Source organism: Tachypleus tridentatus, chromosome 13, assembly GCF_004210375.1.
Source record: "Tachypleus tridentatus isolate NWPU-2018 chromosome 13, ASM421037v1, whole genome shotgun sequence".
Classification (NCBI taxonomy): domain Eukaryota; kingdom Metazoa; phylum Arthropoda; class Merostomata; order Xiphosura; family Limulidae; genus Tachypleus; species Tachypleus tridentatus.
Genome location: NC_134837.1, coordinates 228,090,419 through 228,109,462, shown reverse-complemented (window position 1 = coordinate 228,109,462; position 19,044 = coordinate 228,090,419). Strand labels below are relative to the sequence as shown.

The following is a 19,044-nucleotide window of genomic DNA, read 5'->3' as shown; positions in this document are numbered from 1 at the left end:
TTGTTCCTGTATTGAAAGATAAATCTATATAGTAGACCACCTGATAAAGTAAAACTGTTCTGTATATTTGCTGAAATGGCTGTATTTACAAGTATTAACAAATATGATGAATAATTATTGTGTGTAAAACAAATTGGCATGAATATATATATATAGATATACTTCTGAAGGTATGATATTGTAAACAAATGTGAAGAATGGGATTAAGTTAGATAATTAAGGATGGATTAAACTTGTTGTTAAAATAATTAAAGTTTTTTTAACTTAATGGAATAAGGAAAATAATGTATGCATACTTTATTTTAACATTTTCATTTACACTTATTTATTAAACAGCTATAATTGCAGTTATGCTAATCCAACTAGTGAATTATCTGGATATGTAAGACAATTAAGACAATTTTTGAACCAATTTATTACATAGCTATAATTATAGTTATGCTTGTCCAATCAGTCAGAAAGCTGTATTCACAGCAGATTTGCTGACAAAGTAACTTTATAATGAATAATGTCATGTGATGCTTCAATAAAAACTGTCCCAACTTCTCAGAGTAACATATCTGCCAGATATTCTTCAAACTCATCTTCCTTAGATTTTTCTTTCTCGGCATTCAAAGGCATTTTCCAGATTTCTGAGGCTTCATTACTAGTACCAGCAACTTGATTAATTTCTGTGTTTCTTGAAAAATGTTTATTTGTTTCATTTTCTTCTACATGGTTAGCTGCAACACAGAAAATAAATTAAGCCACAAAATAACAATGAGCCCATACTGACAACCTTCTTGTTATAATTTTTTCGTTACTCCTGATATAACATATATATTTTTACTTTGCTTTTTACTCCAGTTTGTATTTTAGTTGTAAAAGTAATTTTTGGAATTTTATATTCAGATCAAGACCTTTTCATTTATTTAACTGAATCAAAGCCAAGTTTTATACTATCAATAAAACAAAGAAAAATATTCTTGTATGAAAAAACTTTCTTAAAATAGTTTGAAACAAGTTTTCTTACAAAAATATGAATTTTCGTATCCACCTAGATTGTAAATGCATGTTTTGTTTAACATTTACTGAGCAATTCTTTTCATCCACAGGAAACCCTATCAAAGAAAAACTAAAATTCAAATGCTAATTAATCTCCTCACAATAACTAGGTATTTAATAAATTTAGCATATTAGCCTGAAAACAATTCTGATTAAGAGGTCAGCAAACAGAATCACATACAAAAGTTGCAATGTTTTTAAAGAGTGGCCCAAAACTAAAGCACTTTTGAATAGTTCCTGAAAAAGAATAGTGACCTATTTGAAAACACTCAAGTTTTGGTTTTCTTTTAAACACCAGTATGAAAACAAGTTCACTGAATCAAAAGGAAACTTCACTACTAGGGATAGAGATTAATGGAGAACAAGCAACAATGTAATAGATTTACAGTGGTTTTTGAAAGGAAGGGTACTGAAAAGGTTTTATTTCTTATTTTAAATAAATGATATTTTCAAATCAAAACTAAAGGCAATGTGTGAATAGTTCATAGTTAGTTTTGTATGATATCAGACTAAACTTTGTGAACAAGAATTTGTAATTTCTCACACCTTCCACTTCTAAACATTGCTTCTTATTTTTGTCATCTGTAGTACTGTTACTTCTTTTATTTTTCCTTTTACCAACTTCCTTCTGCTGATGATGGTAGTTCAGTTTGTATGAACATTTTGGACAAATCCCTAGAGGTGTATAAATTCAAAAACAATTACTATTTTCCTTCACACTGATAGAGTGATTAGCTGGAAAATAAAAGTGCATTTGAAAAACAAACAAATTTCTGTAGGACAAAAACACCTTTGTGAATATTTTGTTGGTCAAAGATATGAGCAAAGAGTAACTAAAAAAAACACCTTACACATTATTCATCTTTCAAATAACAAATTATTCAGATAACAAGGTTTTATTTTTAATAAAGGAATAAGCAGGCTAAAGACAGAGAAAAAGCATACAAAACTTGCTTCCAGTTTTGGAATAATACTTACGTAATTTCACCAATACATTCTTCTCTTCATCTTGCTCCACATATCTAAAGTTGACTTCCCAACTTCGAAGAGTTTCTGCTTTCTTACACTGCTTATTACCACATATGAACTGGCCTACAATTTAAGTAAAAATAAATCTAATAAAATTTTTGGTTTTGTTTTGCTGATCCCTACTTCCTGGAAACAACCACAACAACTGCCACTTCTACAGCTAAATCTTTCAATTCACTAAAGCCACTGAGAAAATAAAAAATTAATCTCAAATAAGATGATTGATAAGTTAAATATATTTCAAAACAAGTGAAAATGTAATATAAGCTGAAAGCAAACATAAATCTGATTTCAATAAACCACATTTTAAATATGTTTTATATTTTCATGTTCACTTATGACCTCAAAAAATGGTTGATGAATACGTTATTCAATAATACAAAATATATCTGGAATACATTTACAGAAATTCTGAGATCAAGAGTTTAATTGTTTTTAAAAAGTTGATGGAAAAAGTAACTTTAGGACTGACTATTAAACATAAAAAGTATGAAGATGAGTACACACCTTTTCCATCAATGACTTCTTGTTCTGTTCTCCAGCGCAAAGCTACCTTTAAAACAAAATATGACAAAAACACTTGAATCTAGTTTTTAAATAATGACCTATGAGAACCTTTCATTCAAGTTAAAGAGAATATCTGTCATTATTTTCCTATACTGAAAATGGATTTCTGACAGGTGCTTACCCTCCCCCCCACATAATTGTTCAGTGCTGCTCTCTATAGATAAAATGTTTTTTCATGTCATAAGCCTTGAATTCACATGGACCTTATAATCAATATAGTTCAAGTGCATCTCACATCTAAATCATCATGCAAGTTCTAGAAGTGCAGCACACCCTCCAGACACATGTGGCTCCCTCTATTTGATTCTATCAAACTATCATCTTGTGATTAGGCATAAAAGAAAGCACTGGTTTTCAGTATGAATGAAGGGTGGGAAGTGTGAGATGAGATAAACACCTATTGGAAATATATTTTCAGCACAGGAAAATAATAATTTCGGATACAGTACATTACCACCTCTCATGTGTATAGTCTGAATTCCACATTGAATAGATGGGGAAAGCTAAAATGGATGAATCCCAAGGCACAGAGTCTAAAATGAAGCACATCTGGAATGAAACTTTTGACCTGTTGTAAAAGAAGTGATTGTGAGGGAAAGAAATAAGTATCCTGGAAAAGCATCCAAAGAGCACCCATGAAGTTTGATCACCATTGGAAAACGAACATTTCTGTACCAGGTATACTCTGCACCCAGTGGAGAAATAGGTCTTGTATCCATGGCAACAGTTGGATGAAGTACAACCACAAAAAAGGAAAGAAAACTAACTGGATTACAATTTGATCTATGGTATACTGGAATTTCAATCATGTAGAATAAATATTTATAGATAGGAACATGGGGAAAGCTAAAATGGATGAATCCCAAGGCACAGTTGCTAAGGTATGATGAGCTGTATGCAGCAATTCAACTCCAGTCTAAAATGAAGCAAATCTGGAATAAAACTTTTGACCTATAGTAAAAGAAGAAGTGATTGTTCTGTAAAACTGTATTGAAGAATTCACATACATCGGGAGGTGTGTTGCACTTGTAATGGTGGAGGATTGTTGTATGATGATTTACATATAAGATACAATTGAACCACATTAATTGTAGGGTATATGGGAGTTTCAGGATTATAGTATGCAAAAACTTTTTGCATGTAGAGAACAGCATAGAATAAGAAAATCTATACATGTGAAAGGAGGTAATATATTGCATTAAGCATTTTTATATTATCAATATATAAAAGTATTCACTCACTTTGACTTGGTATTAGAAACTCAATAACATTAAATGGATTAATAATTTAAAATAATTTTCAATAATTAAACAGATTTATAAATAAAATCATATTTGTGAATCTAATAATGCTTGAGTAACAACTTTGAGAATAAGCTAAGAAAAGTTCCTGAGTAATGATGAATATTTTATCTTTTATAATTTAAGTTACACACCTAACTAAAAATATAATTGTTTCAACACCAGTCCTGGCTTTCGGTTAATTTTTCTCCATTGCAAGATTTTAGTAAATTTGTACTTTACAAGTTCACTTGTGTTTTTCTTCAAGCTGTTTGGATTTAAAATAATCTGATCATTCTCAGACTTTTAGGCTGCAAGTAAAGTTTAATTTTTAGAATTTAATGGACACTTGTTTTGTACCTTACAGGTCTGTATTTATAAACACTGTTTGCAAGTCAGTAATACACAGTAAATGATGTAAAATGAGCATAAGATAATCAATTCTGTTAAAAGTGAAATATACAACTTTTTTATTTTTCTACTTTAGCTTATCCTGCTTCTCTAAAGCAGGACAAGTTTAATGTACATTAATACAATTAATTCACATTACAATGTAATTTTTAAGACATACAAATTTGAAGTATATTTATCATTCACCAAAATGAAACTTACTTGTATACAAATTTTATAAACTTTGGTTATAAATGTTACTAAACAGCATCTGAGTTGTATAAAAACTATCTATGTCTCACCGGTTTTACAGTAACAATTAAACATTTCCTCATCCATAAAAAAAATGGCACATTAGCTATTACAAGATATGGCCTTAATTTTATGTAGAGCCTTATCAGTTCTTCTCAGGTATGGTTTTTAACTTTAACTAATATCTTTACAGTTACAGAAAGCATATCTTCAATCTTCTTGTAAGGCTTAGTTAAATTAAAGTATATTCTGAGTCATATTAAAATATAGCTTTAAACTGGTTCAATGATCTTTTAGTTGGACTACTCTCCTTTATAACAATCATAAGTGTATTTTAGATAAAGCAATATAGATCCAGTACATATGACTATGACTGCTATCAAGCTAAAATAGTCAATGCCATGTTTTATTAAATATTTTTTATAGTGACTAATAGATGACAGTAAGGTACCCAAGCAAACTTTAAGCATTAACCCCAACAGGGAATAAACATATAACAGTACAAAAACTGGCAGATGGCATGGAAAATTTTTATGTGATGTTGGACACTACATTATCGTTTCTCTAAGAAAAATTATCATTTAATCCATGTATATGCAGATAAGTAGTTGTATTTAGAAAACAGCTAAAACGACCAATAAGTGGCATAGTTAGAAACATTTAATATCTAGTAAATACTTAAATTACAGAATAAAAAATTTAAAAATGTACAATATCAAAGTACAAAAGAAAAGAATGTAAGCATGTCATATTACAAACACATGTAGCTTACTCAACAACAGAACACAAATACGTCTAGAAAGAAAGAATATACAACTATTTACATAAAACACTTATATGGCCTAGTTAACTGCATAAAGTGCTAAAGTATACAAAACATAATGAAATATTAAATGATACAAACAGCTCAGTTTAAATGCTACTTTACATGAGTAATAGGTTTCTGTGTAATTAACACCATCATCTGCAATCAAGAAACTTCTGAACGATTCACCTAATCATGTTAAAGATGGTCTTAGCATATTCATTATACACTGCTGGCCAATTAACATAAAGGTCAAAAATTTCAGACCATACCAAAAAGAAGTCCTAGACAGGGTAGGAAATGCTCAACAAGAGGTCTCACTAGTGAGTTGCACGGCTGTCATTGCGAATAACTTCAAACATTTGCTTTGGCATGATTGATATAAGCGTTTGTAGAAGGCTGCCTGAAATGTTATTCCAAGTGGTGAAGATGGCATCACGAAGATCATGCACTGTTTGGAATTGATGTCCATTTCCATAGACTTCCCTTGTCATTCACCCCAAAACATTCTCAATGAGGTTCAGTTCGGGTAAACACACTGGGTGGTCCAAAATAATTATGTTATTTGCCATGAAAAAGTTCTTTGTCCTGCAGGCATTGTGGATTGCAGCATTGTCCTGTTGAAAGATCCAGTCATTTCCACACAAACGAGGGCCTTCAGTCAATAAGGATGCTTTTTCCAACATGCCAATGTAGCCAGCTGCTGTTTAATGCCCCTGTATAACCTGAAGCTCCATTTTTCCATGGAAGGAGAAAGCACCCCAGATCATGATGGAACCTCCTCCATTGAATCGCTTAGAAAATGTCTCTGGTGGGATATCATTATTATGCCAGTAATGTTGGAAGCCATCTGGACCATCCAGATCAAATTTTTCTCATCAGAGAACAAAACCTTCTTCCACTTTTCTACATCCCATGTTTGGTGCTTCTCAGCAAAGTTTAACCGAGCTGTTTCGTGGCATGGCCTTCAAAGATGTTTATGGTTTTTAAAGCCTTTCTTTTGTAGATGCCATCTTGTTGTTGAACTGCATTCTGCGTCTGTAAGGTCCTTAATCTGGTTCAACGATCAGCTGGTGTCTTGCTGGACAACCCGTTGAATCCTCCTGCTCAATGCCGGTAATTTTTTTTGGGCCGACCACTGAATTCTTGTTCCATATCACTCAGGGTCTTTTAAGAAATTTGCAACAGCAGTTTTACTACACCCAATCTTACCAGAGATGTTGAGAAATACCTTGCTTTTGCAGCTCTACAATTCTGCCACATTCAAACTCTGTCAACGTTTTTGCTTTTGCCATGTTTTTACCCTATGTAACACAGTAGATGTCAGTGGGAGATGTTGACAATGCTAATGCTTTAACACAAATTTCATTACATGTTTACCGATTAACGCTTCGTTTCAGTATGGTCTTAAACTTTTGACCAGCTAGTATTTAGACTAATTTCATAGTGTTCACATTGTCCCTATTAAATGTTAAAAAAGTTTATTTTTATCTTCCCTTTTCTTATTGTCATCTTTCGAAGCTCTACTCAAATAAGTGGTCGAGTCTAACAACGCAAAATGCATATTTTTTCTGTATGTTCATTGTCCTTAACGTTTTGGCCAGCAGTGTATATGAAATAAAATATATGTGCCCCAGAATTAGTTAATTAAAAGACATTCATCAGTCATTTAGCAAACCACTGGCCAATTATCAATTAGCAACTTTCTTTAATTAATCATTAGCACTTCCTCCTAATCAGCAGCCCATACACAGCAGAATGTAACTAAATTCAACTTCTCTATGAGTCTTAAGCAGTGAAATTTTATTCAGTAGAGGAGTATTTAGCAATTGAAGTGATGATGTAATTAACACAGAGTGAAGCTTTTACATGATATTTAATGGTTTGAACCTGCACAAAGACATGATTGTCTATCTTCAAAAACATACTGACATATGACTAATTGGTTGGAGCTGAAAGTGGAAGGTGAGCCACAGCAGCAGAAAATGTTATCTTTACAAGTTTATAGGTCTGTTAAAACAGACATTTGGAAATATAGAAGGCTGAATTCTAGTGATTTTGTGTTCTACGGCATATAGTAAGATGTGCTATAATTGGAGGAGACATTAAAAATAGGCAAAGGGTCATGACCCATAAAAGAAGAATACAGCTAGATAGGGTGGTATAATATAATGAGACAAAGTAGAAGGAAATAAATTATCATAGAAGAGGATTGCTACAGTAAGAAATGATTATAACAAAGAGTCCTGAAATGGGGCAGGATAAAAAGCAAGTTAGTGAGGGAAGAAAACAAACATATCTCTGTTGTTAAAGGGAAGAATGAGGTTAAAAAAAAAAAGTGAAAGGAATAGTTTCTGAAACTGAGAAGAGGAGGCTCCAAGATACAATAGACCAACAACTAAATGTGGTAGTCAAATGTCCAAAACAGAAAAATCCACAGCCAGGAAAACAAGAGAGATCCTTGAGTGAGTGCCTAGCTGATAGATTATGGAAAACACAACAGGGAAAGTGTATGAATGGATTGCAGTAAGAAGACAAGACAGAAGGTGATGGCAAGAATACATAGCAGCCACTTATGTTGTGAACATAGAAATACCAGGTGCTTGAAATGGATTACATATACAGAACAGCACTCTACCTTAACAGATGTAATGGTAGAAAGATGTACATGTAAGACTGCAAATGTCAAACACAAAGTAACATAATATGCAACCTGTGAAACCCAATATCTATGAGTGAAAGGAACATAAAGACATACTGGTAAGACCTGCAGGGTTCCAAACAGAAGCACGTCTGAGGGAACAGGGTTGTCCAAAATTGTATGGAATTGAGTGAGCAACAAACCTGCAATTGGAGAAAGCAGATAGTGGATATCTGAATACATCTTCATAGACAGGCCACAAACTACTAAAATGAACATGTATGGGCACCTTCAAAAGAAACAGGGAATTCAAGAAAAGTCCCCAGAAAAACATATCTCACCGCTGTAGAGGAAATGGAAACACAATAACTTGGATATCCACAGCTCCAAGTTTAAAATATATAAATTATGCTGGGCCTGACATAGATACAAAGTGAGAAAGAACCTTAAGCAAATGAATTACAGGGTGGGAGGCTGTTACTGAATATGATAACTAAACTAGCCATCTCAAATTAGAAGATTCCCAAAGGAGTAGGGGTTATAACAGAGAAGCCACACTAGAAAGGACAGGTAGAGGCCAAAAATTTATTAAGTTGTGGAACAACAGTTCTCAAGAATGCAAACAATAATCAAAATCCCCTAGACCCAAGTAAATGAGATAGTGCCAGAGTCAATCAAGGAATAGGGATGAGAATTGAATGTTTGATCACAGTGGACAAACATAAAAAAATCAAAAGTCAAGCAAACAATTCAGGATGTGGAGAAAGATCTTTAACTAGGTTATCCACAACTAAGGAAAATATTGCTGCAGAGTGAGAAAGCCATTCACTGGAAATCAAAGGAAATTCAAAGATGGGTCATGTGAGACAGATTCATAACTGCTTACTTAAGTTGGGTAGAGGAATTGTCCCATGGCATTTAAAACAGGTAAGGTGGAAAGTAGAAAGCCATGAAAAAAATCAGCGAGAAGGTACTTGAAAGACTCAAAGGTGGTAGCTAAGGATTTTCATGTGTATAAAGTGGAGGAGCAAAAAAACTACAGGAGAAGGGCTATTTTGTAGTATCAGTAAAAAATTACCCTTAACAGCTAGCCCTCAAAAATAGGTGACCTCTTGAATGGTAACAGGAGGACAAGGATTATAAGAGGGAGCAACTCCTTGAAACATTATATATTGAGAAAACTAGTGAGGTCACCTGGTTTTAAAGGCAAGAAACCAAACTGAGTAGAAATTACTGTTAATGAGTTGTATCATCTCAAGATACCAAAGTAGGAAAAGTACCCCAAACAAGTGCCATCAAAAAGAAATGGTGCAAAACAGGGGACTTGAAGAGAAGATTGAAGTTGATGAATGCCAGAAAGTAAAGCAACCTGATAAAGAACATCCCATAAACAAAGCAAATAAATTAACAGGGAACAAAATGGAAAGTGAGTATGAGCAAGTTGTACCAGTAAAGCTGATACAGTCATGATGTAAAGCTCCTTGAAAAGGAGGAAGCATGAAAATGAGTAATCAATTGAATAAGAGAGGAAGATTAGTAGAAGAATAGAAAGAAAGAAAAATGGAGAGAAATGAGGGAATCCCAAACTGAAGGAAGAAATTCAAGTGATGAAGACTTACACCTCAAAGGAGCCTAAATAACTGGAGAAAAAAAAAGCATATATCTGTGGAATTGAAGTAGCAAAGGATGAAACTGGAACTACCTGATCTCCAATGGAAATAGGGAGCTGGAAGTAAAAGTAGTTGTGGAAACAACAGTGGAGAAATATATGACCAGACAGGGAGGCTCAACACAAGTAACAGAGATAGGAGTTTGTATATACTGTATCCAAGATCAGAATGGAAGCAACCACATGTGCACAGTGGCAGTAGTATCACTAATTGTTGGATTGCCTCTAGTCACATTAATAGTATTGGATGACACCTGTGATGGAGTGCAAAAACCTTGAAAAATGTGCAAACATGAATGCATAATCTAGCTGATCCATGAAACTGATTTTGTGTATGGCCTTTTTCTGGTAAAATACAAAGATTATCACAAAATCCACTTCTTTTTTGAGAAATAAAATGAGTCTGGTATGTTGATGGTGCATAGGCCTTAGGTTAACCATGAACGGTACACAAAGAAATATCCATTTTTGAGTTGAACAAGAGGGACATATGCCCCAAAAGTACAAATTTGAGTGAAAACCATTATGGTTGTGATTAAAAGACACAATGAGGAAGAGAAAGGTGGTAATATAGTAGAGTTAAGCTGAATATTAGCTGATTGCAGAAAGGTTGACAGAAAGGATACGAGAAATTGGGAGTTAAAAAAATATAGAAGGGTCATTATCTTAGGCCAAAGCAAAGGAGTCATGAAGAAGAGGAGGGCAGCAAAGAAGATACTGATAAATGTGGAGGTGTGATAGAAGAAGGTGCAAGAAGTTAAGAATTCAAGAGTCATTCCAGTAAAAAGGCAAAAAGCAGAAAGTCATGTGCCTAAATTACAAGCCTAACAAAAAATAAGAAAGTACCTGTTCCTCTTTTTGGAGGGAAGGGTCAGGAGAAAAGGCTGGAGATAGAAAAGTTGATCATAACTGTCCCCAGGTGAGGCACACTGCATAAAAGGCAGTGAAGCAAAACAAAGGACCCAAATTGGATATGAAGTAGATGTAAGGAAACCCACCACCTAATGCACAATAGCAGTAATGCCACATTAAAAAAATATCATTGTACAGATTTTAATACAAAGGTTTATCACAGCTATATTGGATAGTAGTAACTGAATATTTTCATGGTATTTATAGTTCCTCACCATGGAATGCAATTCGATATCTGTCACACATCAAATGTTGACTGTACTAATTGAGCTAAAGTGACAACTACCGAACATTAGCTAAATGTACAGATAAGATTCCTTTTAAGTTTCCACTGACATTGTTAGACAAAATACCTGAATAATAATGTTTGTGCATAAAGATATTTTTCTTCTTGTTTTGAGCATCTACTATTGGAGGGATACATCATTACAGTGTTTACATCATTTGTAGGAACAGTACACTTACAAATATGTAGAAGTTGAACTGAGAAATTTAATCAATTGCCTATGGGCAGTGACTACATTTATTAGTGTTTTATAAACTAACTGATTAATGACAAGAAAATAATCAAGTAACTGTAATTAGTGTTTCTGATTGTTACCATTTTTGATTATTGTAACAATAATTGAAACCTAAACTATCACAAAAAATAAACAACTAATTGAATCTAGAATTATTTGAAATATCCAAGTAATTAAAATATCAGTTATATTTGTTTTTTTAAGCATATGTTGTTTACTGTTTGCGATTTCAGGGTCTCAAGTCTGATTTCTATTGCTGCTAAATTAACTTCTTGTTGTTATTGCAAAGCTACTAAGACAATTTGCCACTGTCACTAATTTATAATTGCTGACTAGAAGGAAGGCAACTGGTTAGTAACACCCACTGCCAACTCTTTGGCTATGTAAGTATTATATAAAGTGTAAATTTACCATTTCTTAAACTGTATTATGTTTCAAACTGTGTATTTTAATGCCATATAAGCAGGTGTAAATCTGGTGGAAGAATCCAGACCTTTTATCTATTTCTTTTTCCACAATTTAATAACTGTATTTTGTAGTGCTATATAAGCAGGCTTGGATCTAGCAAAGGATTCAGAAGGTCAATTCCTGAAACATGTTTTTCAGAAATTAATAACATATTATTTAGCATTTAAGTAGACACAGGTTTAGGAAAATGGTCCAAAGGGGTTAAGCCCCACCCTATTTCATTTAATAAATTAATAACCGCATCACTTGAACTTGCATAAATAACCACAATTTTGTTTGAGGGGATGGGAGTAAACCTCTTCATTTTTTGTAGAAATTAAAAAAAGAAACAGTCATTCAGTATCAAAAAGAAATATCATATGTCAGTGTTTTTATTTGATTGGTCTATTAATTACCTTAAAAACTTTTTCTGAAATTAGCATAGCTGGAGTGTACAAGAATCCAATTGCAGCCTCAGCAAATAACTTATTATTTCTAAATAAATAGTGTGAATATCAATTAACTTTTCGTGCCTTGGTTTTTTTTTCCAGACACTAACAGTATGTGTGTGCTCCAGACTTTAAGAGATTTGTTGTCTTCAAAGTCAGTAAAGACACTTGCAACTCTAATAACATATATTGTTACAAAATTTATTTTTCATTTTTTTGGAAAATTTAATACTCACAAGAAAGAGGTTTCTTATTATTGATATCTTAAAATAGGCAAAAATGCAAGTGCATATGACTGTATAATTGACAACTTAAAAAAGCTGAAAACAGGTATTCTGCTTACAAATCCTAAACTATTAATTTTTTTTGTAAATATAATTATTTAATTTCAGTTAAAAACTTTTGAAATGTCTGTCATAAATTGTTTTTATTTTCATATCAATCATATCACTAGAAATAAAAAAAATACTGGTTCTGAAATCATTGGATTTTAAACCAACTAAGTTACTCATAATGATGTTATAGGCATTCTAAATGATTTTATTACTAAAGTTACAAGTTCTGCATAGTTATAAGTAGAAAAAGAATGAAAGTAATATAAATTTATTAGTGCTAATAAAGGTCTAGTTTGACCATTACTTACAACATCTTGGATTGATATAGTTTTAAATAACAATTTGCCAAAGTATTGATCTTTAATAATATTTAACATAATTTGAAAAGTGCATGAATCTTTTGTTTCAAAAAGTACACTGTCTAATGAAATAGGATATAATTTTAGTTTTTTATGAACATCAGTATTACTCATTAAATATCTAGTATTTATTCTTGCATAAATTTTTCAAAATAGTCATTCTAACAAGGAAAGAAATATTCAACTAACCTACACACAATGTAGCCCTATAATTGAAACTAGTCATTTCTTAAACAAAAATTGATGTTTTTAGATTGGTAATGTTTATTAACTTTATACAAAAATTTGTTGATTGAAAATTACACAAAGTGTATACTTATATTCTTCAATACAATTCAGTAGTTTCAGTACATGTCTTGTACAGATTTGTAGGGAGAATCCCAAAGAACACCAGTGGTTGTATTATTTTCAAGTTTTTACATGATTGTACTATTTTGTGTGTGCAACTGTTCAGGATGAACAAAATAACTTACTCCTAAAATTTTGTATCTAAGGTTAAAATTTCCTGTAGCTTTTCATATATATTTTTGCCACAACTTTTCAAGGCAGTTTTATATATTAATTCTAAAGTATTCAAAGAATATTAATGAAAAATTGGTTTAGAATTGATTACTTTATCATATCCTGATACTTATTTAGTGTAAATCATGAAGAACAAAATGAATATTTTCATTTGTGCAAGTTGCAGAGTTTTGTCTGTAAACAAAACAACCTACTTGTCAATTTGGTTTTGAGAATTTTTTTTCTCCTTATCCCAAAGAATAATTTTATAATGAACTTTTCACACATTGAGAATATATTATCCATTTTTAGAGGGAAATACTTCATAGGAAACAAGCTTTTGATAATTTATGCTGACAATTTTATATTTGTAGTTTTCTGATATATCTTCAAATATTTATTAATTTAAAAGTATGATAAAATTGTTTTAAAAATGTAGATGTCATACAGAATCCAAAATGTGAAGAAAAATTGTTCAATTCAGTTTTACTTTGTTAATAGGATGTACCTTTTTTGGGTCAGAATTTTTTCTTTTCTAAAATGCAGTTAACCTGTTGACTGCCAAGTATTTCAGCTGCTACAATACAACTCTAATGCTTCTTAATTTTGTAACTTTTTTCGTGATACCATTTTGGATTGAAGTTAGGTATTATTGAGAATGAATTAACTCGTCCGTGGCACTGTGTTACCGATTGGCTCGAACGAGTTATCTCATGTACGGCACTGAACAGGTTAACATTGATATTTTATAGATTATTTTGGATTTTTTTGTTTGTTTTATAGAGCAAAGCCATATTGGGCAATCTGATATGTCCAACACATGCAATGAGACCCCATATTTTAGCACTGTAAGTCCACAGACTTACTGCTATCCCAAGTCTTTTGGTTTTGTAGTACTGGTGTTTGCTCATGTATTAGCTTTCTTATAAGAACTTTTCACAGCATTCAAAACATTCAATTAAAAAAAAAACAGATTTGCTGCTTAACAGCATAAATTTTATTGAAGATGGCCTTTATCAATTTTATCATAAATATATAGCTGTACAAAACAAAAATAACTAAAATTCAGATCTTTAGTCTACTACAAAATAAATAAAAAATTGGGCATTTAAAAATTTGTAAATAGGGATTGTACATAAAAAGTGAGAAAACAAGGATGAAGGAACTGTAGACACTACTTTCTCAAATTATAAATCCTTATTTTGGTTCCATGTTATTACTTAGAATTACATTTGATGGAGTCAAAATATGGACTTGTAGTTTGAGTAAATAATGTCAACAGTATCACCATCCATATTTGCTTACTTTCTTCACAATCCCTATTTACAAGTTTTAAATTCCTAATTTTTATTTATCTTGTGTTCTGCCTTTTTTATGCTCATTCAAGGGTAAATGATTACATGATACAGCACCTAACTTTATACATTGTAATGACAATAAACATAGATATTAGCTAGCTGAAAGTTCAAAATGACTCAGTGTTGCCATCTTCTACATGACTGCATGAGTTCAATATGTTAAATGTTAAACTGTAGCTGGAGAGTAACATGGAGATCTGTTTGAGAATGTAGTAACCATTTATAGTTTTCATGTAACTAAATTCTCTATATATATTGCATAGCAATGGCCCAAATACATTCTCAGAAAAGACACAACACCCACTAAGAGTATATAAAGTTGTATTAGTAGAAAAGCAGCTTTTTCAAATGAAACGTATATATCTAAAACATCACTTTAATTAAATCTTCATACCTTTTAATCCTTTCAAAATGAGTCAGGGTTCAAAGGCCATTTCATCATGTTTGTTAACTTGCATTCAAAATTTTATTGAACTACTATTTTATGAATTTATGTCAGTACGTTTGGAATCAAACTATAGATTGTAATTGAAACTTTAATATTAAATACAAGTTAATTCCTCAATTTAAAAGCAAATATTAAAAGAACACATCTAAATATAGACTTTAATGAGTCCATGCAGTAAGATGAATGCAGAACTTTAAAATTAGATATTTGTAATGTCAAAATACTAAGACTATAATTTCATACAAACTAAGAACTCAAAATAACTATTAACAGGCTAGAATATAAAGTAAGAACTACATATCTTTTTTATTTTGCTGAGATATGACTTATGAACTGAATCAAATGCTGTGGCCCTGTTCAACTCTACATTTTTCCTCTTTTGAATGATCCCTTATACACTCTTACTACAGTATATGAAATGTGAATAACCAATCAACAGCTTAGGATGTCTACAGAATGATTTTCTCAGCCATTTTAAACTTTGAAAAGGCTATCATGCACTTTCAATCCAAATTTTCAAGGACACTGGTTGTGTTTTTAGTCTGCTCAAAGTCTCATATTTTATAAATTCTAAATAAATCTTATTAAGTTTAATAAATTATAGTGGAATTCTATGGTATTAGTGTAGTTATGTATGGTTTTTTTGGTTATTCAACTGTATATATAAAATCTAAAAAAAATTATTTGATATCCTCCACATGCAATATTTTAAAAGGCTTAGCAACATATGTCCAGCAACAACTGAGTACAAAGATTATAGGAAGAAGATAATTTTTACTTTACCTTTTTATTTATTACTCTATATTTTAAGAAAAACAAGTTTAATAATTTGTTTCTAAATAATAATCATCTACACACATATATATATATATATTTAATGTATAATAATTGATATGTGACTGTATGTTATAAAATACTAGTCCACTAAAACACAACCAAGATAAGAAAGACTTAAAGGTCAGTTTATATTACTGGATACATTGACTGCATCAATGCAATTTATATAATGTTAGGTAAGCATGACTGGAATATCAATATAATAAAAAATAATAAATATACAAGTTTTTATACAGCATTATGAGACTTGAGCTACTCAGACTAAACATTTGTACTTTCATGTTATAATATGTAGTAATTCTAGTATGAAAAAGCATGATTTACATTTATTTCCCAATTTTTTTTATGATGGTTATGAGCTTGGTTAAGTGACAAATCCCACATAGTTAGTCTAGAAAATAACATAAAATATAAAGTCTTACTGAAAATAAATGTTTGAAATGTATTTAGGTTTTAGGGATTATGAAAATATTTGAGATTTTTGGGACAAAGAATAATTTTTATTCATAACATGAAGTCATTTTGTCCTCAGAAACAAAACGTTTGTAGAAATATTACATTAAAAATCTGGTTTTGTGTACAAAATACATGCAAACTTTACTAAAAGTCTACCAAGTTTTGTGAAGATACACACACAGCATCAAAATTATAGTGCAAATACTTAAAATGTGCAGATGTGTAGACAAACTTGTGTATATTATACTGAGCCTGTAGCTAAATGGATAAAGTAATTGTCCTAGAAATGCATGTAATAAAATTAATATTTTTTTCACTCCTTCACTTGATATGTAATATAGGAGCTGGCTCCCTAAAGACATTGCCTGTATAGTGTACAAACTATTGAGTATCTATATGTTTCAATCATTAAATGGTAATCTGTTATTGGCTGTTAAATCCTGTTTTACCCTGCAATTAAGTTTTTTAAGGGATAACCAGATGTTATGTAACTTCAAGAGGTAATGATAACACTGTTTACACTAAAATTGTTTTTTATCTTACATAAAATACAGAAAAATCAAATCAACTTTTCAATACCCTTACAGACTTTGCAGTATGTTATTTAGCATTTTACAAAAGGTTTGAGTGCAATGCACGAAGCCATTTCTGTTTTAGGCTGGAAAGAGAATAATAATATTAATAATTACAAATTGTCCTTTTTGAGCAGATCATTTCCTTGCAAGTGTAACGTGTATTTTTTATGCATTTTTATAGGTTATTAGCCTTAACAATCAATAAAAGTTTATAGTGTTGTTTGAACTGAAACTTTACTGTTTAAGGTACTTTTTGTCTGAATGTTCTATTAAGGTTTAGTGCAATTCATTGTGATCCCTATTATGAACCACTATCACAGCTGTCAGTAAGATGAAGTTTTATATTACTTCTTTCATATCAATAAACAAATATTTTTGAATAATTTATAAATAAATTAAACAACTGTTTTGTAATATCTTATATGAATGATACTACCAGTTTGACCTTACCTTGTTTTCTTTATATTTACTCAAGTCACAAATAGTATACTCCTTAAACAGTTTATCATAGTACTGTTTCGCAAGCTGTTTCTCCCTGGTAGCACAAAAAATAACAATTAGAGAGATGCCTGTTTCAGTTTCTAGCCATTAATTTTTACCATTTGCAATATCACATCAAAATATCCACCATTTTTTCCTCATTTAATGTTAATACCTGAAGTTATAACTTAGTATTTTTCACATACTTTGTGATATTATTTCTAATAATCAACCAAAATGAGAAACTTTTAGAGGTTTATCAATATAAAAAATATGAGAGTAAGACTGAGGCTTTTAGTTTGAACTTTCAAATTTTAACTTACAGGAAAGTTACAAAGATTCTGTAAATTTTAAAATTTACTAGTGACAGCACAAATAATCTTATATTTCCCTCAAAAGTATCATCACACACTCACTAACCAAGAATCAACTTTATCTTCAGAGGACCACAAAAACTTGTGATTTTCTCTAATAACATCTTGATCTGTCTTATCTTGACTCCTAATATAAATAAATTTTTTGCTTAAAATAAACTCACATATTATTTATTACATTAAAAAAGTATATTTTGTCCTTTAATACCACAGCCCACATGATGACAACAGTAATAATAATTACATTCTTCAATTAAAATTACACTTCTCATAGTAAATTCATGACTAGATATTTGTATAAAACTGACATACATTTCAGGTCTTCTTACTTTTCATATGTATATATATGAAACATTTCAAGCCTTATTCCAGTTTACACAAAAACTCTCACACATATCGTAATCCTTCTTTGTGTATAAAACTCAAACATATCTTGCATGTTCTTTATGTAAAAAAAGTTCTTATTTTTATGTTTAAAAAGTGACATATATATCTTAAGTTTTCTTTCTCTATGTGCAAATACTGACATATATCTTGGGTTTTCTAAACATATACAAAACCTATGAACCATACCACTTATGAGAAAAATAATTAAATTATTTTTGAAACATTTCTGAAAACTTTACAAGTTTATCTGACAAAAAGTAAAATTTTACTGATATATAAAACAGTCAGTAAAATATAATTTGAGGAATTATATTTGTTACAGATTCTTTGTGAATGCATACAAAATCACTGTTATAAAAATGAAAAAAAAACAAAAGAATGTAATTAGTAAATTTTTAAAATCTGATAGCCCAGAATTCAGGAAGCAGGAGTTAACACAAAACAGTAGCCTTTATTTCCACAAATTAAAATGAAAAACTCAGCTAAAGCTTTACAATATAATATTTACATACAGTGACTACCAAATGGACATATTTCAAAACAAAGCATCATTTTCAAGACTTTTTAAACATTGAATGTCAATGACAGGTGTGAAAAATAAATTTATTAATTTACTATCAAAAGAATTATTACATAAAACATGATGTAGTTCTGTAGTGTTTTTCAGAAGCCTGAATCATATCACTTTGTCTCTACTTACGTATCCCTTTTTAACTTTGATGTTGCTCCTTTATAGCACAGGAAATAATCGTTTATCAGCTTCTTGTGTCGTGAATACTATACTCAGTGTTAAGAAAATAAAAAAAACATCTTTTTATATGTTTAGCACTACATATTTTAGGCATGATTGAAAAACCATATCCAAATTATCACAAAGACATTCAAGATTTTTCACCAATAATCATATGATCAATTTGGCAATATTAGC

At 30.9% G+C, this 19,044-nt stretch overlaps 1 protein-coding gene across 1 annotated transcript in view; it reads right to left on the bottom strand.

Moving 5' to 3' along the window:
* Window positions 1–284: 284 nt before the first annotated feature.
* LOC143240823 (protein FRA10AC1 homolog) overlaps window positions 285–19,044 on the bottom strand; it is a 56,787-nt gene continuing 38,027 nt past the window's right edge. Inside the window, exons 5-11 of the mRNA XM_076483969.1 lie at window positions 18,817–18,893; window positions 17,776–17,856; window positions 17,326–17,410; window positions 2,581–2,626; window positions 2,023–2,136; window positions 1,591–1,719; window positions 285–722 (exon numbers count right to left, since the gene is read on the bottom strand). Coding sequence (XP_076340084.1) covers window positions 547–722; window positions 1,591–1,719; window positions 2,023–2,136; window positions 2,581–2,626; window positions 17,326–17,410; window positions 17,776–17,856; window positions 18,817–18,893 — 708 coding nt within the window. The 3' untranslated portion in view covers window positions 285–546. The remainder of the gene's footprint in view (window positions 723–1,590; window positions 1,720–2,022; window positions 2,137–2,580; window positions 2,627–17,325; window positions 17,411–17,775; window positions 17,857–18,816; window positions 18,894–19,044) is intronic.